The 27,122-nt window shown below is 57.5% G+C and overlaps 2 protein-coding genes across 2 annotated transcripts; one reads left to right on the plus strand and one right to left on the minus strand.

Moving 5' to 3' along the window:
* The first annotated feature begins 249 nt into the window (after positions 1-249).
* SLC15A3 (solute carrier family 15 member 3) lies at positions 250-13,682 on the plus strand. The gene is made up of 8 exons (XM_046016289.1): positions 250-1,441; positions 4,374-4,663; positions 6,920-7,067; positions 8,448-8,558; positions 9,260-9,428; positions 11,284-11,442; positions 12,808-12,963; positions 13,403-13,682. The coding sequence occupies exons 1-8, from the start codon at positions 902-904 to the stop codon at positions 13,555-13,557; spliced, it is 1,728 nt and encodes a 575-aa protein (XP_045872245.1). The 5' UTR covers positions 250-901; the 3' UTR covers positions 13,558-13,682.
* Positions 13,605-26,601, minus strand: TMEM132A (transmembrane protein 132A). The gene is made up of 11 exons (XM_046016288.1): positions 26,340-26,601; positions 23,674-23,888; positions 23,214-23,432; positions 22,147-22,478; positions 20,720-20,869; positions 19,444-19,642; positions 19,203-19,346; positions 17,075-17,277; positions 15,863-16,142; positions 15,296-15,487; positions 13,605-14,881 (listed from the first exon to the last, which is right to left on the minus strand). Exons 1-11 carry the CDS (start codon positions 26,437-26,439, stop codon positions 13,847-13,849), a joined length of 3,069 nt encoding a protein of 1,022 aa, XP_045872244.1. The 5' UTR covers positions 26,440-26,601; the 3' UTR covers positions 13,605-13,846.
* Between the last annotated feature and the right edge of the window lie 521 nt (positions 26,602-27,122).

A 27,122-nucleotide genomic window follows, 5' to 3' on the forward strand; every position in this document is an offset into this window, starting at 1 on the left:
CCCTTCCTACAGGTTCTCTGCGACTGGGTTGCTGCATCTGCAAAGTGGGCGGGGACGGGGAGGGGGGAACCAAAAAAGCCAAAAAAATGCAAATGGCATTTCCAGTTCTGTTGCTGTTGCTTCGGACTGTGATTGGAAGAAGATGCAGCCAAAGTGGGATGGAGGGACGAAATGAAAGTGAAAGATGGAAAACAATTCCTCAGGCTCCAGAGGCGGGGGTAGGAAGAGTAGGCGGGGGAAGAAGGGAGGTTTTTAGAAAGCTGGGCAGACAGGGACCCTGTGACCCAGGGTTTCATTTCTCCTGTGCACCCCACGGCACCATATGACACAGCCCAGCCACAGAAAGAGGAACCGAGAAGAGGCCAGAATTTCCCAAGAAGCAGAAAGCTGGACAGAGGCTGAGCGGGACAGAGAGCCAGAGGGGGCCAGGGAGGAGGGGAGGCCGGGGAGTCAGGGGAGACAGGGGAGGGGCTAGGAGGAGGCGGTGAGGGCAGAGTGAGCCCTGTGGGAGGGTCCCCTCCCTAGAGTGTAGGCCAGGTGTCACAGGGGTAAGGGACGACACTTAAGCCACTTAAGCCGGGGCGACCGGGGAGAGCAACAGGAAAGGAGGGAGAGGGGTAGAGAGGCGGGGCGAAGAAGGGTCGGCAGCCAGGGCAGCGGTGTTGAGAGGAGGGGGAGAAAGGGGGGGGAGTCGGAAGAATCAGGGTGGGTGGAGGAGAGAGGACAGAGCCCAGGGTTAGGGCCGGGGAGGTAGAGGCTGGGTGGCCACTGAGGCCAGAGGGGGAGAGAAAGGCAGAGGGGACGGGAAAGCCGGGAGGGCAGAGGGGGAGCCACAAGGGCTGAGAAAGGAGGGCGGCCCGTCCGAGGGCGCGGGGCTGCAGGGCAGGGCCGCAGGCGGAGGATGGCCGCGCGGGGAACCCGCGAGGAGCGCCGGCCGCTGGTGGCGCGCAGGCCGCGGGCGCCCCGACGGTGGCGGCGGACCGCGGCGGCCGCGGTGCTGCTGGTGGAGACTCTGGAGCGCGCCGCCTTCTTCGGCGTCTCGGCCAACCTGGTGCTCTACCTCAACAGCGCCAGCTTCAACTGGGACGGCCAGCAGGCGTCCCGCGCCGCGCTCGTCTTCCTGGGCGCGTCCTACCTGCTGGCGCCCGTGGGCGGCTGGCTGGCCGACGTGTACCTGGGCCGCTCGCGCGCCATCACGCTCAGCCTGCTGCTCTACCTGGTCGCCTCCAGCCTGCTGCCCGCCACCGCCTTCGCCGACGGCCGCCGCTCCTTCTGCGGGGAGATGCCCGCGTTGCCGCTGGAGCCCGCCTGCCCGTCGCCCGACTGCACGCGCATCTCGCCCGCCCCGTACTGCGCTCCTACCCTCTACTCCGGGCTGCTGCTGCTCGCCCTCGCCGCCAGCTCCATCAGGAGCAACCTCACCTCCTTCGGGGCGGACCAGGTGAGTGGCGGGCGGGCCGCCCCGCGCGCCCGGCGAGGTCCGGGGAGGGCGCAAGGCCTGTGTGGTTCCTGGAGCTGAGACGGAGAGCCAGCAGCGACCTCAGACAAACCACTTCCCCCCTTCTCTGATCCCGGTTTCCTTACTGGAAAGAAGAGGGGGCGCTAAGTCTAGCAACAATAACGATGGCCGCGAGGGTAATAACCGTTGTTGTTGGCTTTCTTGGACCGTGCGCTGCTTTCAATGTTTCAACTCCTTTAATCCTCTTAACTACCCAGGAGGAAGGTGATGTTGTTATTCCCACTTTACAGATGAGGACGCTGAGGTTTCAGTATGTGTCCAAGGTCACATAGGGAGCAGGTCAAGGGGTGGGAAGGGTAGCTGGACTTCAGGCCCTTCCAGGAGCCCCATCTTTATGTATCCTAGGGAACCTGGGGGCTAGGGAAGGAGTAAGCTCCTTCCTAACCAGCAGAGCCAGAGGTGGGGTCCCAGGACTGGTTCAGATCCCAGCTCTGCCTCTCACTAGCCATGAGCACTTGGGCAAGTATCTCAGCCTCTGAGGCCTCTCTCTCTGCTTTTGGACAAAGTGTGGCACACAGGAGAAATTCAATAAATATCTACCAAATGAATGAGTAAGTGCCTAACGAAATGGCTGTATATTTTTTTCTTTTTTAGAAAAAAATTTTTTTAAAGATTTTATTTTTTTATTTGACAGAGAGATCACAAGTAGGCAGAGAGGCAGGCTTGGGTGGGGGGCGAGGGGCAGGAAGCAGGATCCCTGATGTGCAGAGAAGTGGATGCTGGGCTCAACCCCAGGACCCTGAGATCATGACCCGAGCCCGAGGCAGAGGCTCAACTCACTGAGCCACCCAGGCACTCCTGATATGGCTATATTTTGATAGCTTCATTCAGTGGGATATTAGACAATACGTTTAAGTAATATGTAATATGATTAAAACAACTACATAGGGTGTTAGCAAAAGGAAGGCAGTATTGAGTACAGAATATGATTACAGCCCTTTGAAAAGACTAGGAGTCAGCTAAAACGAGAAACAGGAAAAGGCTGTCACAACAGTGTGATCAGGCCACGGGACTTACTGTACTTCTCCCTTATTGCCTCTGTTGTTCAAATGTTCTTTAATTGTATTTATCCCCCATCATAAAGGGGATATTTTAAAAGAATCATTGCATCCTACCCAGTTTCCATTGTCCTTGCCAAGGACTTACTCATCCAGGCTATTGGGGTTCCTTCGATGACGGGGGACTTGGTGCCCCCAGGGCACCCTCTCCATTCCTTGGCTACTGTTGACCTTCCTTCAGACTAGGGGACCCCCAACGTCTGCCAATAGGAATCTCTCTTCTTCCCTTCATTCTATTCTTTCACTGATGTGCACTACACCCCCAGGTGCCCTAGGCTGCCCTAGGGAGTCTGAACCTGACCCACAGGACAAGTTGGAAACACTGAAATGATTCCAGGCAGGGGTGGACATCACTGGATTTGAGTTCTTTAAAAATGTCTCTGGCTGCAGAGGCGAGTGGGTGGGGATAGCAGGAGCAGGTACCCCAAAGTGGTGAGGGGATACTGCAGAATTCAGGGGGGCAGTTAGATGGAGGGTGTGTGGGTGGGAAGGGTTGGCACCATCTGGCAGACAGCCATACCCAGGAGCCGTGTTTTTAACACACTTGCTGATTTCAGAAGGGGCCATCCATCATTCTTGACAAAGTGCTCATTTCGGGAGAGCTCATTTATATCCTGAATGGGCTGCCTGGTCTTCCCTCTTAGAGCTGCAATTGTCATATTAATTTACATCCAATTAATAAATGGAAGTGCCTGCACATAATGGGACTTATTCAACTTTCTGTTTGAAAGTCAACAGCAAAAATGCTCATGTGGACATGGTCTTCCCCCTCTAATGCCTAGAGGAGCCCTCAGAATCTCTAAGAGTACGCTTCTGTATAGACGGTAATTTTACCTTTAGAAAGGCAAAAAAATACTTACGTGTTCCCCAACACAATCACAGAACGTCAAGCTTAACAGAAAGGAAACCCAGTGGATTTCGAGATGTGGTGATTGTTGAAAAGGTGACAAATGTAACAGAGTACAGAGTCACCTTGAAAATTGACCTCTAGTCTTCGCTGCTTTTTAGAAATGCAGATGCCCGGGCCCAGCCCCAGACCTGCTGGGGCAGAATCTGGGACAAGGGTCTGGGAGAAGTAGGATCAGCCAGCGCCACTGACCCGAACCAGCAGCCTGGAAGGGGGCCTGGGGCTTGACTGTTGGAGATCGATCCAAATCCTGGGTAAAGATTTTCAGTCTTTCTGCCCTCGCTGGGGGGCACTTATTCCTTTTTTTGTCAGGCCAGAACCCGCTCTTGGGGCTGCGTCTGCGACCACCTCTGCTTTCCCTGATAAGCCAACTTTGCTTGACTGGACCTGTATCAGAAGGAGAAAGAGGAAGGGAAGGGACGGACCGATGGGTCACAGGAGAAAACTCAGCATCTCCAAATTACAGAGGAAATTCTCAATTAGACTTTTCACTGTTCATCACATTTAATAACGGGAAATAGACCTGATCTTTATTGGCTTTCTTCTGATTATAAAGGGGATGCATACTGTAGGCCATTCGGTTGAAGACAAAGGAATAAACCAACCAGAAATGAACAAAGTGACATCAAAGACATCTGTTGTGTGCACTTCTTGGTGAGAATAAAAAAAAGCACGGTGTGCCATGGGCATGGAAAAACAGCTGTGCCAAACTATCTTGATCATTAACAAGTGACTCCCAAGGGAAAGGCTTATTCATTCTATCAACCAATATTTATTCAGTGTCTATTTAGTAATCAGGGACCAGGAAAGTGCCTCTGTGGGAGAGGGGGGTGCAGTACCTCGTGGCAGGGTGCCCCGGTCCTCCCTTACTCTCACCCCTGCCCTGCAGGTGATGGATCTTGGTCGCCATGCCAGCCGTCGCTTCTTCAACTGGCTTTACTGGAGTATCAACGTGGGGGCCGTGCTCTCGCTGCTGGTGGTGGCTTTTATCCAACAGAACGTCAGTTTCCTGCTGGGCTACAGCATCCCCCTGGGCTGCGTGGGCCTGGCCTTCTTCATCTTCCTCTTTGCCACCCCCATCTTCGTCACCAAGCCCCCCACAGGCAGCCAGGTGTCCTCGATGGTTAAACTCGCTCTCCAAAGCTGCTGTCCCCGGCTGTGGCCCCAACACTCTGTCAGGTAAGAAGGGGGCTCTTGGGAAAGGGGGCCATGGAGCATGGACATGTGCTGTGCTCCTCCTGGGGAGGCATGGGCCAGTTGGAAGGACGTTCGGGGTCAGCTCCCGTGGTAGTCCTCTAGGACGGCCTGCTGTGCCGGGGGCTGGAGCGGCGTGGGTGACAGAGGATGGTGATTGAAGTCAAGGTGGACGCAGCGGTGGTGTGGCTGATGGGCTCACTGTAGAAAGTGGGAGGCTGTTTGTGGTCTTGACGGTGATGATTGAGGTGGAGGTGTTTGCTAGTGGCCTCGGTGAAGCTAAGTGGGCGGTGACTGACGAAGGCAGTAGGGCTGGCTGGTGATGGAGACAATGGTACCAGTGCAGGCTGTTGCGATATAAGTAATCCAATGCCACACTGGTATTGAGTGTAAGAAAGTCTAAGAAGGCACCTGTGTGGTTCAGTCGGTTCAGCGTCTGCCTTCGGCTCAGATCATGATCCCAGGGTCCTGGGATGGAGTCCCGCATCGTGTTCCCTGCTCAGCGGGGAGCCTGCTTCTCCCTCTCCCTCCACCCCTCCACCTGCCCATGCTCTCTCTCTCTCTTCTCTCTCTCAAATAAATAAAAATATTAAAAACAAAAGAAAAGGGGCACCTGGGTGGCTCAGTGGGCTAAGCCTCTGCTTTCAGCTCAGGTCATGATCTCAGGTTCCTGGGATCGAGCCCTGCATTGGGCTCTCTGCTCAGCGGGGAGCCTGCTTCCCTCTTTTTCTCTGCCTATTTGTGATCTCTGTCTCTCAAATAAATAAATAAACTCTTTGGGGAAAAAAAAAAAGAAATCAGCCAAACTTGCTCCCCCTGAGTTAACCGGCAGCCCAGAGAGGAAGGTTCTGAACAGCCTCTCGCGGGCCCACCGGCTTGCTTCAGCCCCGCTCTTCCTAAAGTTAACTGATGACTTATGCTAAGCAAACCTGTGTCTAGACCCTGGAACCGGTTACGGAGCACGCCAGTAGGATCTAGATGGAAAAGAGGCAACCCATGTTTGTCCAAGCTGGCGCACTACTTTGCTGTGGGGTTTCGTTTTTAAGGATCCAGCATAGCCCAGCAGACCATCCTGGAATTCAGTGGCTGAAGCAACCGTGTTTTCTTACCTGTCACAATTCCGCGGTGACTGGGCTCAGCCGGGCAGTTCTTCTTCTTGTGATGTCATGGGGGTGGGGGGCTGCTGTCATCTGGCCAAAGGGGTTAGAACATCCAGGATGGCTCACTTATGTCGCTGGTAGTCCACATCTCGTCCCCCATCATGTGACCTCATGCCTGTGGCTAGACCTCCTCACGGCATGGTGTCTGGGTTGCAAGAGAAGGAGCTTTCAAAGAGTGAACGTTCCGAAGGGAAAGAGACAGAAACTATTGGTCTTAGAGTCTGATATCAGGCTTGGAGTCCCAGAGCCACCACTTCTGCTCATTCCCCAGGTCAGCCATAAGGCCAGCCAGGATTCCAGGCAGGGGAGCAAACCGGCCGTTGGTGGAGGAGTAGCATCCCACCATGGGAGGGGAGAGGCTAATAGCGGCCATCTTTAGAAATGGCCGCACTGGTGTTGCCCTTTTTGGCATCTCAAAGGATGAGGCAAGGCTCTAGATCAAGAAGGGATTAGAAACCTGTCAAGACAAAGGACAAAGGGGGAAGGTCGCAGCAGTGGTTAATCTCTCCTGTTTCCTGACCATTTCCCCTGCACCCCTACCCCTCCATGCCTCCGTCTGTAGGGAGAGGGCTGTAATGTTGCCTGTTGAGGAAGGTGGACTTGGAGATGGCAAATGGGGGTGCTTTGGGGTATGTCAGATCTGGGCCACCCTCTCTCTCTGAGTCAGGCTTGGACTGGGACTTCCCTGCTTCCCACAGGATGCTGGCACTGAGGCAAAAGTCCCTCAACACTCCACTCGCCACAGTCCCTGGTCTTCCTTCCCCCAGACCGCTGGGCTCCAGCTCCAGGAGGGAGGGGTCTTGATCAGCCACCTGTGCGAGAAAGGAGGGGACAGTAAGCACAGTGACAGGGAGTGTAATGAACAGTTGGCGGGAGGCTGGCTTTGGGGGAGATCACCTCATTCACGACGATGCTGGCGAGGATAGCTGGTGATGGTGATGACTGAGAAGGTGATGCTCCTGGTGGAGGGAGGAGATGGGTGATCTCAGAGGTGACCACTGGTGTTGGAGGAGCAAGATAATGTTGGCCGTGGGGGCGGTGAAGGCTGCTATTTTACCTGCTGCCCCCCATCACCCCACAGAGACCCTCAAGGCACCCAGCCGCTGCTTAACCAGAGGTCTCCCCAGCCTGGCCCTTCCCCCCAAGAGGACATGGCCAACTTTCAGGTGCTGGTGAAGCTCTTACCGGTCATGGTGACCCTGGTGCCTTACTGGATGGTGTATTTCCAGGTGAGCATCCGGGTCTTTCGCTCCGGGGGCACAGGCTCCCCGGTCGCCTGACAGGCCTCCGCTCTCACCGTAGAAGCGCAGAGCTTGCGGAAGAGGAGGCAGGGGTCGCAGTGTGACGTGTGGCTACACGGGGCCTGGCACAAAGCCATCCCAGTAATGAATAGCATGAGGAACTCTGGAGACAGGTTTGAGGTCCAGTGCCCCGAATGTCACCCCGTCTGTCTGGGCCTCATGTGCAAAACGGGGGATATGGAGGCTCCCCCCAGCTCCAGAGCAGTCAGATCCTCTGACGTGGTAATGGAGGCCCAGGGTGGCCCAACGCCACATAGCCAGTGAGGGGCGAGCTCCGTGGGTTGAGTTCCCCACCTGGGCTGTGTCTCAGAACTGCCTGCAGAGCTTTTGAAACCGATTCCATGTCCCACCCCAGACTGTGGAGGGAAGTCTCTAGAAGGGTAAACTTCTCGGGTGAGACTGGTACCCAGCCTGTCTGAGAGTCTCTGCTTCCTGCCATCTCCTCAGGGGAAGGCTGGTGGTGCTGGGGGGCGGGCGGTGGGCAGCAGCTTTTAGCCCCAACTTTTAGCCCCCAGAGGACAAGGCCTTTGCCTTCCATACCCTCTTCCTAGGAAGCTTGTTTTGCATTTACAGAATATGGGAGTTGTGTAGGGCCAGCCTGCTACTTGGGGTGACACAGAGGCGAGGGGATGGGGACATGAGGAGGGTGTGTGTATGCATCCACATCTGGTTCTCAGAATATGGACATCCGCACACACCAGTTGGTAGATAGCCGCTGTCCTGAGCACCCCGAGTGACCTCTCCTGCCCCAGGCCCTCCTGGGGGGAGTCTCCTGGTCCCCCAGTTTTATAGAGCAGCTAACAGGGTGATGCCCAGTGTGGCAGTGGGCCCCCTAGAGCCTGCCCAGGGCCATTCTGGTGGGCCAGTGCCTACCCGGGGCCTGTGCTGTGTCAGCCCGTGGGACGCAGCTTGGCCTCAGTGTCAAGGGAGAGCTCCCCGTGGGGACAGCCGTGTCATTATCTTCCCCACGTCAACAGACATTTCTCCACACCTCCTCTGTGCCAGGCCCTGGAGACACCAAATGGGAGTCAGACCAGCTGTGCCCAGGCTCTGGGATAAGGCTGCACACAGGGCTCCTGGGCCTGGAAGCAGAGTGAAGGAAGCTCCCTGACCCAGCCTGGCTCCTGAGGAGGAAGGAGAATGGGGGGGGCGGGGGGGGGGTCACATCCCCTGAGGCTGGGAGAGAGGACAGCTGTCCAGCTGCCTTGTGCTCCTTCTGAAGAATGACCATCGAGGAGCTGGCCGGCTCCCGGGCTGAGGGGGAGGCGGCCAGCTCTGTTCCAACCACGGCTCCGTCCCTCTTGGCAGATGCAGTCCACGTACGTCCTGCAGGGTCTTCACCTGCGCATCCCGAACATTTTCCCAGACAACCCCGCCAACAGCTCCACGGCTCTGCGAGCTCAGCAAGGCGGCTACAAGGTAAGAGGCCAGGCGGGGTTTCAGCCCCCACGACAGGTGGTGCTGGGTGTCTCCTCTGTAAACAGAAAGCAATGAAACTCTTTCCACGCCCAGGGGCAGGGGGTCCTCAGGGAACAGGAAAAGCACCTGGAGGCTGGGTAAACTTGTGCCCCGGCCCAGGCATCCTGCCAAGATGCTCAGCTATTCCAGAGCATTCGGGGCCAGCTTTGCTCCCACCCACTGCTGCTCCCAGGCAGCCCTCAGCGCCTTCAAGGTGCACTCGGGTCCCTCAATTTCACCTTGACTTCCCTCACTCTCTGGGACGCCTAGATGCCCAGACGTCTGTCTTTCACCAGAATTTTCCAAACCAGTTCCTTGGCATGTCAAAGACTCATAACATCAAAGACCCTCAGAGCTGAGGGTGTGACATTTGCCACTATGCCGTCATTCCTTGCCCAGGGCCGACATCCCTAGTCCGTCTTGACATGTTTTCCTGCAGAGCCCAAGAATGTTCCAGGCAGCCATTACCCGAGATAGAAACCCGAGGAACCGATTTGCCATCTCTGCTTTAATCCCATCCCCGACTTATCCAGCGGAGGAAGGTGCATTCCAGAGAGGGGAAAGGGCCGACCCTGGATCACCCAGGAGGCCAGCGCTCCCCGCTCCCGTCCAGAGCGCCTTCCGTGCTGCTAGCCCGTCTTGCTCTTCCCCCTCTTGCCCAGATCCCAGAAGCCTGGCTCCTCCTGGCCAACGTCGTGGTGGTGCTCATCCTGGTGCCCGTGAAGGACCACTTGCTGGACCCTTTACTGCTGCGGTGCAAGCTGCTTCCCTCGGCCCTGCAGAAGATGGCCCTGGGGATGTCCTTCGGCTTTGCCTCTGTCCTTGTGGCAGGTGTGTGGGCCTTAGTGGAGGGACATGGGCAGGGAGGCTGGCTCCGCTTTGGGCTGATGCTGGAACCATGAACCATGGGCCTGGGCCATGTACACCCTCCCACTGTGGGTATCAGTCTTGGCTTCCCGGGGGGTGTGAGCTGAGGGGGACCTTCCTCCTCTAGTCCCGACTCCGCTGGTCAGATGAGGGAACTCAGGCCAAGAGATGCAAAACGATTTTCCCCAGTGGCATGGAAGCTCCCTGAAGACAGGTTTTTTTTTTTTTCTTTTTCATTCATCGCTATGAATAATGCACATGGCACCCAATCAATGTGTTGGAGAATTTTTCAGACACTCAGACACTTAAAAAAAAAGAATTTAATATTTTTTCTCTTCCTTCTTCTGGTTCAAAATTATTTGAAGCTATTTATGACAAAGGGGTCCTGGTAACGAAGCCTTTCATGCTACTGCACAAACCTCCGTCCCTTTCACTCAGCAACTCAGTGATCCCGAGGTTACTAAGCGTCTTTGAGCCCCATCTTTGCAATGGGGATAGTAATTCGTTCAGCCCCAGAGCAGGACCCGAGTTCTGCCTCATGGAATGTAGTCTAGCAGGAGTGTTGTGCGGATTTAAAAAAGGCGAAGCCGGGGCGCCTGGGTGGCTCAGTGGGTTAAAGCCTCTTCTCCGGCTCAGGTCCTGGCCCTGGGGTCCTGGGATCGAGCCCCACATCAGGCTCTCTGCTCAGCAGGGAGCCTGCTTCCCCCCCTCTCTCTGCCTGCCGCTCTGCCTACTTGTGATCTCTGTCTGTCAAATAAATAAATAAATAAAATCTTAAAAAAAAAAAAAAAGGCGAAGTCTGTGAGACACCCAGCCCTGTGCCTGGATTATGAGGAGCCAGGGGTATCAAAGCTCAAAAACCAGGATTGTGTTGCAAGGACGAAAACCAAACTAGGTTCTTTTTCAACCCGTGCTTTAATGCAGTTTGTCCTAGTTCATCCCCATAGCAATCCTGGGATTTTTTTTTTTTTTTAAGATTTTGTTTATTTATTTGGCAGAAAGAGACAGTGAAAGAGAGAACACAAGCGGGGGGCGTGGGGAGTAGGAGAGGGAGAAGCCCTCTGCTGAGCAGGTAGCCTAATCGAGGCTCTACCCAGGACCCTGGGATCGTGACCTGAGTTGAAGGCAAAAGCTTAACGACTGAGCCACCCAGGTGCCCCATATCCTGGGATTTTTATTCCTACTTTTTGCATAAGAGCACTGGGTCTCAGGGAGTTTAAGTGATTTGCCCACGGTCACACAGCTGACCAGTGTCAGGGCTCAGGACTGGAACCTACGTCACCTCCCACCACATCCAGTGTTCATGCCACGACAGCACAGCTGTCTCCTAAGCAGCGAAGGGGAAGGAGGTAAAAATAAGCCTGAGAACCAGGTTAAAGACCCTTCTGGATTTCCCGTGGTATCAGGGAAATGGGGCTAGCTGTGAAATCAGACGCTGTGACATCAAATCCAGCGCCAACTCCTCATCAGCTTGGGTGACCCTGGGCTGGTTGCTTAGCCTAAAATTATCTTCTTCATTTGCAAGAATGCATATTAAATGCCCGGCACGTAACAGGCTCTCAATGAACACAAGCTGTTCCTGTTTATGAGTGCAAAACTGCATTCTGAGCTTCTTAGCAGTCAAGGCAAAAGTCGAAGCGTTGAAGCTCAAATCTCGGGCCTCCAGCCTGCCCCCAGGCCCGTGTGCTTTTCCCTTCCTGCCACTCGCTCCCGCTCCCCGGTGACCTAGTGAATACCAACCACCAGACAAGCTCTGCCCTGGGCTAAGCTTCCGATGCTGGGCCTGGCTATTTATATCCCCCACCCCCTTCCACCCAAGGAGGCCTGGAGATGGAGCGCTTACAGTACATCCATCGCAACCAGACGGTGGCCCAGCAGATCGGGAAGGACATGTACTACGCAGCTCCGCTGTCCATCTGGTGGCAGATCCCTCAGTACCTGCTCATCGGGATCAGTGAGATTTTTGCCAGTATCCCAGGTACCCGGCCCTCTCCCCTGCTCTCGCGCCAGTGACGGGCTCTGCCTGGTGCTGCCTCGAAGTCGGAGGTCTCACGGGCCCAGCTTCTGGAGTTCATGGGGAAGAAGGCCAGGTTTTCTGAGCGGGGCCGAGTTCACCCAGGGGGGACTCACTAGCTCCTGCTTTGTGCCAGGCAGTAGACTAGGCACTGGAGGTTTGCAGGTGTTTAAGACATTCCCTACCGACTTCCCACATCGTCCCTGGTGCTGTGCTCTTCGTCCCCCGTGTCTGTGCGGGTGCTGTTCCCTGTGCCTCAGGTTCAAAATGAACCCCGCTTTCCCCATCACTGCTGAGCCTAAATGCCAACTCCTCCATAAAGCCCTTTTCGAGACCCCTGGGCAGAAGGAGTCTTCCATCCTCCCTCCCTTCATCTCTATTTCGGGTCACTGTGCTGTAATAACGCAGGACGTTTGCGGCCCCCGCCGGGCTGTGAGTCAAAGCTGTGGAGTGGAGGTGGGCTCTTTGCTCGGCCAAGTAGCAGGAGCTACTCAGCTGGAGGCCCAGGGCTAGGCTCTCGTGGGACTCACTCAGAACTGGGGTGGGGGGAGGGGATGGTCACGAAGACAGAAAACCCAGGGGAGGGCTGTAGCGGTGACTCCAGGGTGTAGGGAGAGTCCCTGGGAGGTGGGGAGCAGGCAGGTGGGCAGGGAGGGCAGAATTCGGCTGGTAGCTGGAAGGATGTTTGCAGGCAGGGGGAGCAGCAGATGCGGAGAGCTAAGCCTTGTGGGGAGTGTGCGGGGGCTGGGGACGGGACCAAACCTGGATGGGTGTTGAAGTCTCTCCAGAGGGCAACAACACCCCACCCCCCACCCCCAAGGGGACTTTGGCAGGGAAAGGATCCCGATCCCATTAGAGTTTTTTTTTTAGACCGACCCATCTGGCTGTGTGAGGAGGAAGACAGGAAGCAGGGGGGGTGGTTTAAGAGGCATTTACAGGGGCTGGACAGTAAATGACCGGGGCAGTGCTTTGGCCTGGGGCAGAGGGAACAGAGAGGGAGGCCGACATGAAGTTTCTCAGGTTAAATCAAAAGGATTTGGTGATGATGTTGAAGGAGGGTGGAGAGGCTGTAGGGGAGAGAGAGGTGCTGTCCCTGAAAGGGGAGACCGAGGAGGAGGGGCGACAGAACAATGTGGGGGCAGGCATCCAGGCGGAGGTGTTCAGCCAGGGGACTAGATAAGCGGGGCAGAGGCAAGGGGGCACGGGGGCACAGGGGTCATCCTAGCCTCGTGGTGGGCAGTCACGCCGGGGAGGCCAGGATGGAGGCTGGGTGAGCCCCATCTCTGCACCTCCAGCGGCCGCTTGGGTCTCCCCCCCGTCCCTCTGCAGGCCTGGAGTTTGCGTACTCAGAGGCTCCGCGCTCCATGCAGGGCGCCATCATGGGCATCTTCTTCTGCCTGTCGGGAGTGGGCTCGCTCTTGGGCTCCAGCCTCGTGGCACTGCTGTCCCTGCCCGGGGGCTGGCTCTATTGCCCTAAGGACTTTGGTGAGTGTGGGGCCCTCCCCGGGGAGTGGGACCTGGGTGGTGGGAGGCTTGGAAAGGAGGTGGCAACTAAGTGCTTTGACCCCAGGCCCAGTGAAATAGCAGCATGGACTCAGAAGAACCGGGTTCTAGCCCCAACTTGGCCAGTCGCCCATGTGGCCTCCCCGCCTTGGTCCTCAGTTTCCCTAACTGTCAAAAGGGGAATCCGTGTACTCGACAGACCTCCAAGGCTCCTTCCTGCTTCTGGAAGTCTGTCGTTCTGGCTGAAGGGTCACCGTTTTCTGGGGTCTTTGTGTTTTAAACCCCTGAAAGAACATCTGATGGAGACTTGCAGGCGGCATAGAACGAGAGGGCTGTCTGTCCACCCACTCCCCACGCAGCTTCAGCCGCCAGTCCCGGGGGAGCCCTGCTTGACCCAAATGCCAACCCCTCCTTTCCCCAGGGAACATCAACAATTGCCGGATGGACCTGTACTTCTTCCTGCTGGCCGGCATCCAGGCCGCCACGGCCCTCCTGTTTATGTGGATCGCCGGCCGCTACGAGAGGGTAGCTCAGGCCCCGACTTCCCAAAGCTGTCCCAGCAGGGACAGGGGCTGAACACCCTACCCGCCCTTCTCTCCCCACGACACACAGTCCAGGCCCGGTGGAGGTTCCTTGAGTTTATTCTGTACCCAACATTAGGATGAAATGGTTCATAAATAAGGGGCATAAGCCCTTCCTCACAAGCATGGTCCATGATGGGGGTGGGGCAGGGCAGAGGGGACCTGGGTGGGCGTCCTTTGGAGAGACCAGGCGGGACACTTGGATCCGCAAGCACCAGAGGGTGCACGGGAGGCTGCCCGGGCTGTTGGCTGACGGGGCCGGGCCAGACAGGCTGGGGAGGGGGTCAGGAGCTGCCCCGGATCCTCTCCATGTAGCTGCGCAGCTCCTCGGGGTCCTTCAGTCCCATGTCCTCACATACCCAGCGGATGTCCTCCTCGCCCGCCACCAGGATGGACTGCACGGCAGGGGCCCCTACAGGCTCCTCAGACGGCTGGGCTGGGGGGGCTGTCGCAAACGTCACGAACTCTACGCGCTTCCGCCGCCCCCCGGCTTCCTTCCGGGCCAGGGTGCTTGAGGAGCTGGTGGTGCCCCCAGAAGGGGCCTGGGCCACGGTCAAGGCTTCCCCTCCTGCCCCAGTCTCGCAGGGGCAGCCCCCCTCCCCCTTGGGCAGGCCGGGGGACTGGCGGTCCAGCTGGCGGCTCAGTTCCTCCTGGTCAGTGCCCAGCCAGACCCAGTTGTGGGGCTGGGGGGAGGCAGGGTCGGTGGCACCGTCAGGAGGCTCCTTGCGCTGGTAGCGCAGCACGAAGACCACACCGTTGACCAGGAAGATGAGGATGGCCAGACAGAAGATGCCCAGCAGAGCGTACATGCCCAGCTCTAGGTCGGTGACCCGCTGAGGGGCAGGGACCATCTCCTCCTCTTCCTCCTCCTCTCCAGCTTCTGCCTCCTTCCCAGCCTCCTCCTCCGCCCGCTCAAACTTGCCCCTCACACCCCCGTTGCCCGCAATACCACCTGCCTCCCATCGTTTCCCTCCCGTGCTGGCCTCCGTGTCTGGTGAGCTCCGGGCAGGGCTGGATGGGAGGGCAGGGGCCGGAGTAGGAGCAGGGGGCAGCCCCAGCCAGGCAGTGCCAGAGGCCAGGGGGACTCGGTGGCGGCCCCGGCGGCAGGGCTCAGGCGGGTGCAGAGCCACGTGCAGAGGCAGCCCCTCGGCCCCTGCCCCACTCACCACCACCCCGAGTTGGGCACCCCGCTCCTCAGCTGGCAGGACGGCACCGGGCTCCTCGGCTGAGACAGACAGTCCCAGGTCATGGTGGTCGTAGAGCTCAGCGGGGGCCAGGGTGTGATCAGAGAAGGACAGCCAGAGGGAGAGGGCCACCTCCTGTGGGGCACACGGACACAGGCAGAGACACGCGAGGGCACGCACGCATGCACACAGAGACCACTCCCACAGAGACAGGCCACACGGAGGAGGAGAGATCAGAGAGAAAACAGACACGGGCAGATGGACAAAACACAGGGAGAGAGGGGACGTGTGTCAATCACCTGTCTGCCACTCAGCCCTGGGGTCTGAGTCATCGGGAGGGTCCTCAGAGCCATCTAACCAACCTCCCGCTGCCACACTCCAGCCAGCCACTGCTTGATCACCTCTATCCACAGAGAGCTCACTACCTCACAGGGCAGTCAGTCCTCATTCTGAAAACCCTAAGGTGAGGGATCCAGGTGCCTCCCATCCCCCTGTCATTAGCCCCCACCTGGAGATGTTGACCTCATCCCCCTGACCCCTGGCTGTCACCTGCTTTGGGGCGGGAAAGGCTGACTGTGCCCAGCATGTGGCCGTGACCTCCCCGGGGTGGGCAGTGCCCCGGCTCAGGGCCAGTGAGATGCCCATCACCGGCTGCACCCGCAGCTCCAGCACCGAGACCTTGTCGTCCGTCACAGCCAATGCCTGCTCTCCCAGAATGGAGTCAGACAGTGGGGAACGCACCTGAGGGTGAGAGGGAGCTGCAAGTTGTGGGGGGCCAAGTAAGTACACAGACAGCCCCTCCCCTCTGAGCCCCACCCTCTGCACACTCTCTGTTTCCCCCCCTTTGCCCTCCACACAACCAATACATACCAGGACCCCGATCCCATGCCTTGGGAACAGTTCCCTCCTCTCTCAAGTCCTGGCCTCCACATATCCAACCCCAGCCATTCACGCTTGGAGGGTGTCCCCCATTACACGGGCCATCTTATTCTCACCCAATCCCCAATCCCACTGGGTTCATATCTGCTCAGGTACACCCTGGGCCTATTCTGACACTCTTCACACCCGCCCATGAACATTCTGGGGGCCTTGGGGGGGGCGGGCGGCTCTACCCACCTCAATGGAGGTGACGCCAGGCTCCCGGCCCACCAGGACGCGGCCGCCCTCCAGCGAGGCTACGCGTGGGTCCTGCACACGTGCGTACGGCGCCACGAGGTGGGACACGTCCAGCAGCCAGTCGGGGCCAAGCAGGTGGGTGAGGCGGCGCCCACCATCCAGCGGGTGGGCCGCAAAGGGGACAAGGAAGCGCACGCTGGCCCGCTGGTACTGCAGGCGGCAACCACGGGCTCGCCGTTCGGCCTCCTCGGCACCCCCAGCAGCCTCGGGTTCCGGTACCCTGGGGGTGGGAGTGGGGAACGGACAAACCCAGGGGCAGGCTGTCGGCTCAGGCTCCGCCCCAGCCACAAAGGGTCCCGCCCTCTGGAGACACGCATTTCCTAAGGGACGTGCGCAGCTGCCCCTCTACTGTCCCTGCGTGTGCGGGTGCCTGCAGCAGCCCTGTTCCTAATTGGTACCTTTGCCTGTCCATCAAGCCACCCTCCTCTTGCTCCTAATCTGAATTCCTGTCTCCCAGGGAGGTGGAGAGACCATCTCTGAGCAGGGAGACCTTGGGGCGCTCACGGTCCAGAAGGCCTGGCTCAGATACCTGAGACCACCTCACCATTGGGCTCTGGTGGGACCCTCTCGATATTTACTGAGCTAGGTGCCATCTTAGGCTTTGAGCACCCAGCAGTGAACAGAACAGACAAAACCCCTCGCCTTTAAGGTCTTACATTCTCAGGGAGGAGAGTGAAGGCAGGTGGGCAGACCACAAACAAGGTGAATCAGGCAACCCAGTAATTAGGAAATGATCTGGACTTCGGAGAAGGTGGAGAGGGAGTGTGGAGGTCTGCGATCAAAAAGTGGCCAGAGGGGCGCCTGGGTGGCTCAGTGGGTTAAACCTCTGCCTTCCGCTCAGGTCATGATCTCAGGGTCCTGGGATCCAGTCCCGCATCGGGCTCTCTGCTCGGCAAAGAGCCTGCTTCCTCCTCCTCCTCTCTCTCTCTCTCTGCCTGCCTCTCTGCCTACTTGTGATCTCTCTCTGTCAAATAAATAAATAAAATCTTAAAAAAAAAAAAAAGTGGCCAGCGGCTGGCTGGTGATGGGTAGGTGGGTAGGAGGAACCAGAAACAACGGGAGTGGTTTTTTAGACCCCAGGTTGAGCCCCTGGCCATGTTCCCTGCACCATCTCTCAGGTCCCAGAGCGACTTCACCAAGGCCTCCACTCACCCTTCAGCTGCTCCGGGGACCCTCCAGCCTCGGACCTGCTCCAGGGTGGTGTCGCTCAGCTCCACGCGCAGGGGCAGCAGCGGGGCCCACACTGTCAGCCGCAGTGAGGCCCTTAGCCGGCGCCACCAGAAGTCCACCCGCACCCCGCGGGCGCCCCGGCTCTCCTTGCCAGACACAAACACAGCATCACAGGTCTCCGACACCTACGAGAGGGCGGGAGCTGGGCTAAGCCTTGGAAGACCGGGCTTCGCCATGAGGGTAAGGGCTGAAATTCATCCTGCATTTTACTGGCCTGTCTTAAGAGTAGGAAGATTTCACCAAGGGGCACCTGGGTGGCTCAGTCCGTTAAGGGTCTGCCTTCGGCTCAGGTCACGGTCTCAGAGTCCTGGGATTGAGCCCCATGTGGGAGACTGCTTCTCCCTCCGCCTTTGCCCCTTGCCCCTGCTCATGCTCTCTCTCAAATAAAATCTTGAAAAAAAAAGTGTGGGGGGGGGGTTCACCATGCCTCCAAGATTCAATCTGGAGGAACCAGCCACTCCCCAAGTTCACCCGGTGCTCAGCTGGGGAAACCAGCGATTTGCCTAAAACAAGATCTTTCTCTTGGTCGTGGAGAGTTCAAACCCACGCATCTGGCTCCTCATTAGGGCTGACCTCTGACTTTTGTGTGGGAGCCGCCTGGCAACCAACCACAGGAAGGTGGGCAGAGGCAGGACAGGCCTACCCACCCGAGAGCCCTCAGGAGGGAGTCACTCACATAGGGGCAAAGTGCCATCATAAATGGCAAGACATCTTTTCCAGTCAGGCAGCCGGGAGTTAGGAAATGCAGGCTCTGGGTTTCCCCTCTTAGAACTTCAAAATGGAGAAAGATGCTTAACCCTTTTTTTATCTCATGGATCATTACAAGGCTCTAATAATTACCATTTTTAGCATCCTGTAAGTATTACATTGCATTAAAAGCTGCCATGGCTTCAGCTGCTGCTCTCCGCTGGTAGAGTCTCTTAGGGTGATTTTTTTTTTTCTTAAGATTTTATTTATTTATTTGTCACAGAGAGAGCACAAGTAGGCAGAGTGGCAGGCAGAGGCAGAGAGAGAAGCAGGCTCCCCACTGGACAAGGAGCACGATGTGGGACTCGATCCCAGGACCCCAGGATCATGATCTTAGGGTGATTTAAATTCATCTTTTTCCTTTTTTAAGAGAGGGAGAGAGTCGGGGAGGGGCAGAAGGAGAGGGAGACTTAAGCAGGCTCCATGCCCGGAGAAGAGCCAGATGTGGGGCTCAATCTCACGACCCTGAGATTTTGACAGGAGCTGAAATCAAGAAGTGGATGCTTAACCAACTGAGCCACCCACCTCTGGGAGTTCTAATTCTTACAACAGTCGAATATATTCCCATTTTAAAGCTTAGAAAACTGAGGCTCAGAGAGGTGAAGAGACTTGCCCATGATCACACAGCTAATTGATAACAAAGATGGGTTTTCTCCTCTTTTCTTTCTCTTTCTTTCTTTCTTAGATTTATTTATTTGAAAGAGAGAGAAAGTGAGAGCGAGCACACAAGCACAGGGGAGCAGCAGTCAGAGGGACAGGGAGAAGCAGACTCCCCACTGAGCAGGGACCCCCCAATGTGGGGCTCGATCCCAGGACCCCAGATCATGACCAAAGCTGAAGGCAGATGCTTAACCAACTGAACCACCCAGGCACCCCCAGAGATGGGTTTCCAACTAAAATTTGTGGGTCCCAACATATATACTCTCCCTCTTTTTTGTTTTAAGTAGGCTCTAGCTCTGTGTCCAACATGCGTCTTGAACTCGGGACCCCACGATCAACAGTCACATGGCCGGCTGACTGGGCCAGTCATGTGCCTCCAAAGTATGCACTCTTAACCCTCCCACATCGGATCATTTGTCAATGAACGTGGAGGTGCCTAAGCTGGGGCTGCTGGGGCGACACAGCTCCCACCTGACTGTGGTGAAAGGTGGTGGGAACGAATGGAGTTGAATCCGTGGTTACCTCCACGAGGTTTCTGGTGTGAAGAAACAGCTGTTCTCTTGGGGACCCGAGTGGGGAAGGGGTCTGTGCATCCCCGTGCACACGAGGGTATACTCACACAGGGCCGGCTCACGCCACTCACCTGCAGGACCTGGGTGTTGGCTGACTCGCAGCCGATCTGCTCGGCCACCTGCACTAGCGTCCCCCCGCTGTCCACAGTGACCAGGCGCACGGGCACACGGCGCGGCTCTCCAGTCAACAGAGCTGTGTTCACCAGCTCCTCGGCCTGGCGGTGGGTGGGAGGGGTTGCAGGAGGAGCTCAGCCCCTAGCTCTTCCCCTCACTGGCCCCAAGTCTGGCCAAGCACAGGAGGGGACTCCTTACCTTGGCCAGTGGGACAAGGGCTCTGATATCCCGCTCTGACACCAGGATCTCCCACACCATTTTGTCCTTCTCTGCTTCGGGGGCCTGGCCTGCATACTCCAGCTGCCATGTGACAGGGCGAGTGACTGCCACACCCCCACTCGTGCCATTCTCCACCAAAAAGTCCACCCACAGGAACTCTGATAGTTCGAGGGGGTTACTGGCCAGGAGAGAGAGAGAGAGACTGAGCGCTTGCTAACGGCCAGGTGCTGTTGTCAGCACTTCTAGATTGTGAGCTAGGTCCTAGGATAACCCCCAGTTTGCTGGGGAGAAAATGGAGGGACGGACGTCATATAACCTGTCCAGAGTCACAGAGTGAAAAGTGGCAGGGCTGGGATTAAACTCAAGCATCCCGGCTCCAGATCCCCAGCTCTCATACACCCTTGGCCTCTAGAAGATCCATGTAGCCACTTTGCCACCCTCCCTGGAAAGCCTGCTTGCCCTCCTGCCTCCCTACTCCCACCTCCACTCAAACGTCCACCTTCCACAGCCATTGGCTGGTGGGGGAAGGCATTAACGCAGCTGGGGTCAATTTCTACCCAGGGGGAAGAGTCACTTCTAAGGCCCAGGACTGGCACTCAACCCCCTGAATCATAACCCTTGCAGGTTCCTTTGATCAAACACTGCCTGGGTGCTTGCTATATATTTTATTTTCACAGACCCTAGGGAGTATATTATTATCCCCACTTTACAGGTGAGGAAACTGAGGCTCTGGTCGGGAGCGGGAGCTATCACGGGAGGTTAACCAGCTTGCCCGTGATTATTCATCCAAAATGTCAGAAGCAGGATTCAAACCTGAGCTACCACAGTCATGGCCTTGGCCCAGGCTCAGAGCACCAGTAAGAGTTCATAAAGTTTAACCACAGCTGAGTTGTTTCTGAAATAGTAATGGCCCCGAAAAGGGGACCCATTTGATGTGGCTGTGGGAGACAGGGTGGCGGCTGTGAGGACTGTCACTGAGCCGTCAGGATGGGCTGGCATCCCCTGGAACTAGATCATAGACACTTGCTGTACTGAGGCATGGATACACAGTAGCTGAATGACTTCACTGTACTGGGGCATGGATACATAGTAGCTAAATGAATTAGTATCTGCTCTGTGCTGCTTCCTTGAAGGAGTGCTCTGTACATGCTCAGATGGGAGTAGGGAGGGAGGCAGCCCGGCAGCCCCCTTCCATTGGGCCCCAGAAAAAATCTGCTCTCTCCTTTCTCTGGCGCCCAGGGAAAGAGTTGCCCACCTGGAGTCTGGCCCTGTGGGCCCCGCACGGTGGCAGGTGATGAGGGTTGTATGGTGCTTGGAGCCCTTAAAGCGGTCCAGCTTGGCAGTCCAGAGGCTGGGCTGGGCTGGGCGGGCAGCTGTCACATGCAGCCCCTTCTTCACCTTGATCCTGGGAAGGGGACAGAGGCCCAGTGTGTCAAGCTGGGTGCTGAACCATGGACTGAATGAGGAGGGACACAAGGGTCGAAAGACACCGGCGTTCCGTCTGGGCTCCCCAACTCCGCTCTGAATCTTCTGCTCACCATCCTCCGGTCCAGAAGGACCCCATCGCAGTGCAGGTCGGGACACAGAGCTCTCCCCACCTCAAAGACCCACTGCCCACAAGGTCAACTCTAATCCGGGCATCGAAGCCCTCCAGGAGATGGTGAAGTTTTGTCTTTAGCTGTGACATCCCTCTGTCACTCTGCTTCAGCTACACCAAAAGATTTTGCACCCCCCCCCCCACAGCTCCTTTATGCCTCTGAGTCCTTGCTCAGGCTGTGCCTTCAGCCCACCCTGCCCTTCTTTTTTTTGATTGCTCATTCTTCCAGCCTCCAGCAACTCAAACACTGTTTCCCTTAGGAAGTTTTTCCTGTGCAGGATGAATTTCCCCTTCCCTCCAGCCCTCACCTAGGCCCCACCACACCTGGGACCTCCACCAGAGAACATAATCCAGTGCGTGCCGTATAGCTCCTTTCCCTACCGCTGGGGCCCCGTAGCACCAGGTGGGGACTTGGCCTTGCTCCTCTCTGTAGCTCCAGAGTAGAGGGAGACACAGGGCTGGGCATGTTTTAAGTGTCTGGGAAAGATCTAATGAGTGTGCAAGTGGGCACAGGAGGGTGGGAGAGGCACCTGAGACAGGACACACACAAACCCAGACATGGGAGAGGAGATTCATACTCTGCAAATCCTTGTCAGTGGAATTGGGTTGGGGGGCCACTTTGGGAGAACTTCCTGCAGGGAGGGACACAAAAAGGAGGGCCTTCCTGTGGGGAGGAGTGAGAAGGGACGTGCCGTCAGGGGACAGGCAAGAGAACATGCAGATAAACTTGACTGGAGCAAACACTGCTCCTAGGGCATTAGAGCATTAGCCACTCCCAGGCACTGCACTTTCCAGTTTCCAAGTCCTCTCCTGTTTTCCCTCCCCGGAGCCTCACAGCTGCCCTAGGAAGCAGGCCTGTGTTAGCCAGGGGAAGGGGAGCTCCCTATTTCTGACTCCGAGTTCAGGGCTGTGCCCGTGGCCAGGTCTTGCTGGGCCTGGAGAGACTGGGGTGGGCCCGTGTTTGCAGAGAACAAGGATTCCAGTAAGGACCCCTAAAGGAGAAAGCATCTGTCTAGTCTCCCTGCAGAGGTTCCTGCCTCCAAACTGCCGACCCCCCGCAACCCTTCCAGGAGACCAGAACTCACCGCAGAGTCAGGACACTGGCTGTGAAGTTGTGCTGAAGCAGGACGGTGGCTCTGAAGAGCTGGCCGGGCCGCACGGGCACATCAGGCACCCGCAGAGTCACCGCCTCGTCCAGGGGCACCTCCTGGTACTGCGGGGGGTCCGCCGGGCGCAGCTCCACACCACCCACTGGGAGGGCCTGTTCCCTGGGGTCCTCCTCCCCACCGGGGCCGCAGCCCCCAGGGCCCTCAGCGGCGGGCTCCAGCGTGTAGGCCAGCTCAGCCCGCGTGGTGGAGCCCTGGGAGAACCAGTGGGAGGGAAACTCCAGCTCCACCACGCAGGCACCTAGGGAGGGCTGCAAACACACAACGGCCGTGGTTGATCCAGGGCAGGGGAGTGGGTTCCAGCACCCATGGCAGGAAATGCAGAGCTGGAGGGGGTTCACGAAAGGCAGGACCAGCACGGGCCAGAGACATGTCCCAGGTGACATAGTGACTGAGACTGGGTCTCCGAACCCGTCCAAAAGCCACACTTTGACTTTGGGGGACAGTCTCATTCCAAAGTGAGCCAATCCCAATGCCTCCCCCTAACAATGCCCCAGGATCACCTGGACTACATCTCAGGTTTCGAAGAATCCCGAAGCCCGCAAAATACCTCTCCCTGGCGGATTCCTGAGCCCAGCGCCAAAACAGTGCAAGATGCAATTATAAAAGTAATTCTAACAATAATGCAAACACTTGCTGAGGAAGTACTCTGGGCCAGGCATTGGCATTGTACTAAGCTATTGCACTCATTTCCTTTGTTCTTTATTCCAGCTCCGTGTGAAGCATGATTTATTATCACCCCATTTTACAGATGGGGAAGCTGAGTCCCACAGAAATTAAGTTACTTGTCCAAAGTCGTATACAATAGACCGACTTCCTTAAGGGGCCCTCAATAACCCTTTCAAAGGGTCCCCATGAAAGCTAGCAGAGCGGGAATGGAGTCAGCTTGTCTGGGACTCCGAAACCACCCAGAAGTGGTAAGCTCTTTCTTCCCTAGTCCAGGACTACCCTCTGGCTGCCACAGCAGGTAGGGCCCGCCCACTCACCTGGAAGTGGCAGGCGTGGTGAGCAGTGCCTGCGGGGTGTGTGGCGTGGAGCCTGGCGCAGGGCAGGCTGCCAGGCCCTGGTGGCCAATCCTGCCCTTTGAGGTGGAAGAGGACTCGGGCATGAGGCTCCGCCGGAGTCACGGCCGCTTCCACTGACACAGCCCGCACATCCCAGGGCACTGGCCGTTGGTGGGGCTCAGTGTCTCGTGGTGGGACCACCTGGAGGGAGAATGGGGTTGCTCAAGAAAACAGGGAGTGCAGGGAAGCAAGACTTGGAAAAAGGGGATCCCAGGCTTCCAGGCCTGGTGCGGCAGAAGAGAGCATTTAGAGGCCTCAGTTTCCCCCTCTGGAAAATGAGGAGCACAGCTAGGGCTGGGGAAGAGCCTTGAGCCATACACAGGCAGACCTCAGCTCTGAGTCCTGTTAGCCTGGGAGTCAGTTCCTGGTGTCTTCTCCTTACCTGCTGCGTGGCGAAGGGTGGATAGGAGGCCCGGAGAAGCGGCTGGGCCCTGGGCCATGGCTGCAGGAGCAGAAAGGTCTCAGATCGGGAGCCCAGAGAGGAGTTGGTGGGTGGATAGCGACCCACTTGCTGCACACGGAAGTGCTCAGGGGCGTCAAGGAGCTCCAGGGCTGCAGGCAGGTAGACGGAGCCCAGGGGGTCCTGGTCACAGCCCACTGCAGAAGGAGAAGGCCTAGAGATGAGGACAGTTCCAGAGCTGGCCAGGGCTGAACTAAGCTCCAGCCTGGGGCACAGTAGTGGTGGGCAGTGGAGGAAGAAAAGGTTAGAAAGGTCCCATCCCCCCAGGATGTAGGGGAAGTTGTCCCATTTCACAGAAGGGGAAATGGATGGTAGCACAAGACAGGACGAGAGGATTTGAATGTATATCTTGGACTGGATGCCAGCTTCCAAACCTTTCCTTCGTCTACCTTCCAATAGGCTCAGGCCTTCCTTCCCTGAGGAGAACCTTCTCAGCATCCCCTCCCCATTCCTGCCCTCTACCTACTTGCCTCTGGTATCAAGCCATCTGTGGGACACAGTTCTCCCCAGACAGGGTCTGTGTAGTGAGATGGTGATGAGGGGAGCTTTGTAGAAGCAGAGACCCTTTCTCTGTCCCTGGGTCCTTGGCCAGACTTATCCGGGCACCCACCCTCCCTCCTCTTCCATCAACACCATGGAAACCGCACACTGGTTTCCTAAGCTTGCTCCCTTCTTCTCTGTCCCAACTGGGTACCGAAGTGCAAAAATGGGATTGGGATTGGGACTTTGCGGGAGGGGGGAACCATGACCCTGGGGAGAGCCAAAATATTCAATGAGTAGAAGGACAAAGGACTCCTAAGACCGTATTCAGTTTGTACCAACTATTCGTTAGCCCTAGTAATAATAAACACTTTCGGACACTAACTATACGCAGACGACTATTTAAGACATTTACATGTATTAACTCTTCAATTTGTGTGATAACTCTGAGAACTAAGTTCTATTGCTATGAATTCCATTGTATGGATGTGGAAGATGAGGCAGAGGTTAAGGGACTTGCCTGGGGTCCCCCAGCTGGAAAGTGGGGAAGCTGGGAGTCAGAACTCAGCAATTACACCCAGAGGGATACCCTGCTTCTCCTCCCTGGGGCTGTTTTCAAGGGTGAGCCCTTCCAGCCTCACTCCCCAGACTGTGGGTCTCTCCCCTCGCCCTTAAGGTCATGTTGTCTCCTTAAGGAAGCCCTTCTTGATTGCTTGCCCTCCCACCAGTCCCCTAATTGCCTCCTCTGAATTGGTTGTCTTCCTGTCTATTGACAGGGGACTTGTTCTACTTGTTCCTGAATCCCCCAAGCTGGGCAGCTCTCCCTGGACAGGATGTTCTGGGAGCCTGGAGGACTGCGTTTACATCTTAATTCTGCCTCAATAAAGCCTGGGTCATTTAACATCTCAGAGCCTGAGTCCTCACCTGTAGAATGAGCATTTAGTGACAACTGTGAGTAGGGGAGTGCTTTGTAAAGTGTGGCATGCAGTCTGGAGGAGGGGTTATCACTACTGAATAATGGATGTGACAAGGCTTCCCTCAACTCTCTGTGTAAGAGGTTATTAGGGCTCCTGCTGGGTCCCGGGGGGGGGGGGGGGGGAGGGGGGGGGAGGGGAGCAGGTGGCTGAAAGCAGCCCTAGAACCAGCTCCCTCTCTGCCCCATCCTGGGCTGGGTCACTTCACGGTTTCAACCTCTTTCAAGACCCTCCCCACCAAAGAGCTTGTATCTGAGACAGTCCACACATCCTGCCCCCAAGTGTTAACAGGTGAGTGACTATGGCTTCCTGGGGGCAGCCCTTGACCTCCGTTCCTCCTCCTGTTCGACTGCCTGGATAATTACAAGATGCTCTGTGGCCTGACTCCCACGGACTCCCAGCACTCAGAGAGCTCAGCTCTCGCGGTGAGAGTGAGGGGGCTAGAGAAAGCCTCACGATCTGCCACCCCCCCACTCACCCACCCAGTTCTGTGGTGTCATCCGCCTGGTCTGACCCCCATCCTGGGCACACAGGAATCGCTCCCCCTTCCTCCAGTGATAGGGATCCCCACAGAATTCAGGAAGGCGCGGATGGGGCAATCCCGGGAGATTCCAAGGTCAGATCGCTCCTGGGGGCAAGGGAAGGGCGGCTACTGCACCTCGCAGGTCCCAGGCCAAGGGGTTGCTTCCCATGCCCGTGGGGGCGGGTCGATGGTGGGTGAGTGGGTTGGGGGAGGAGGCTAGGAGCCACTTGGGTGCAGCTCTGTGGACCGCAGATTAGGGAGCTGGTGCGCCCGAGCCAGGGGCAGCCGGGTTAAATGCCCGGGCGGGAGGGGGAGCTCGCGGAATGTGCGGGGGCTGGCGGTGAGAGCCCCGTACCGGCTGGTCCTGGATTAGGAAGAGTTGCCAGGTTCTGGAAGTGAGGGAAGCAACAGAGGGGCGCCACTGGAGGGAAGATCCGTTTGGGGGGCGGGGAGTGGTGAGACCTCCGGTCCTCAGGGCAAGCTGCGGGGCGACCCGCTCCGGGCTTAGTCCGGGAACCTTCACAGCTCCCCGCTGGCCGCATCCCTCCAGACCGGCCCCGGCCGGGCCCTAGCCGCCCCGGGTCCCGCCCATCCCCTCCCTTCCCGCTGACCTCTCGCGACGTCCAGGGCCAGGGCCACCAGGAGGCAGAGCCAGGGGCCGCAGGGCCCCCGGGGACCCGCTGCCGCGCGCCCCGCCATCCCGGCGCACATCCTTCCCGCGGAGGGCGGGGACTAGGCGGGTGGCTCAGGTGGCCCCCGCCCGCCCGGCATCTCCCGCGCCCGCTCCGCGCCGCCCGAACCCGGCGGGCTGAATCCCCGCTGCCGCCCGCCCGGTCGCCTGCCCGCGGCCGCAGCTCCCAGACAATGGAGCGGGAGCCGGAGCAGGAGGGTGGGAGGGAGGGAGCGCGGCACAGGGGCTGCCCCTCCGCCCCGCCGGGTCCTAGTGCCCCACGGATCCCCAAGCTCCGAGCGCCCCCGCGCTTGAGGTCGGGAAGACGGCCGCTCCCCTGGAGACTGACCCGCCTTACTAAGAGGGCCTGGAGGCGTTCTGCTGGCTCCCTCTTGCCCAGGAGGAAACAGCCACTTCCTCTGCCTCACGCCCGCCCCACAAGTAACCCACCTGTAAAGGCATCGCACTCCTGACTCTGAACTGGTTTTGGGGAATATGGGGAACTAAGCTGCGGGGGCGGAAAGGCGGAGAAAGCGGCCAAAAAGGGCTGGGTCACAACCACCTGGGCCTGCCCTGACAGAGCCCTAGGCCATGCCGGTGGAGGAAGGTCTAGGCGCAGACTGCCAGAGTTCATGCCCAGCCCCACCCCTGGGAGAGAGGCCCCTCTGCTCCTGAGGAAGTCCCGCCCCCCAGGTCTGGCCTCCGGGCCCATCCTTGCCTACCA

Source organism: Meles meles, chromosome 8 (assembly GCF_922984935.1).
Source record: "Meles meles chromosome 8, mMelMel3.1 paternal haplotype, whole genome shotgun sequence".
NCBI classification, from domain to species: domain Eukaryota; kingdom Metazoa; phylum Chordata; class Mammalia; order Carnivora; family Mustelidae; genus Meles; species Meles meles.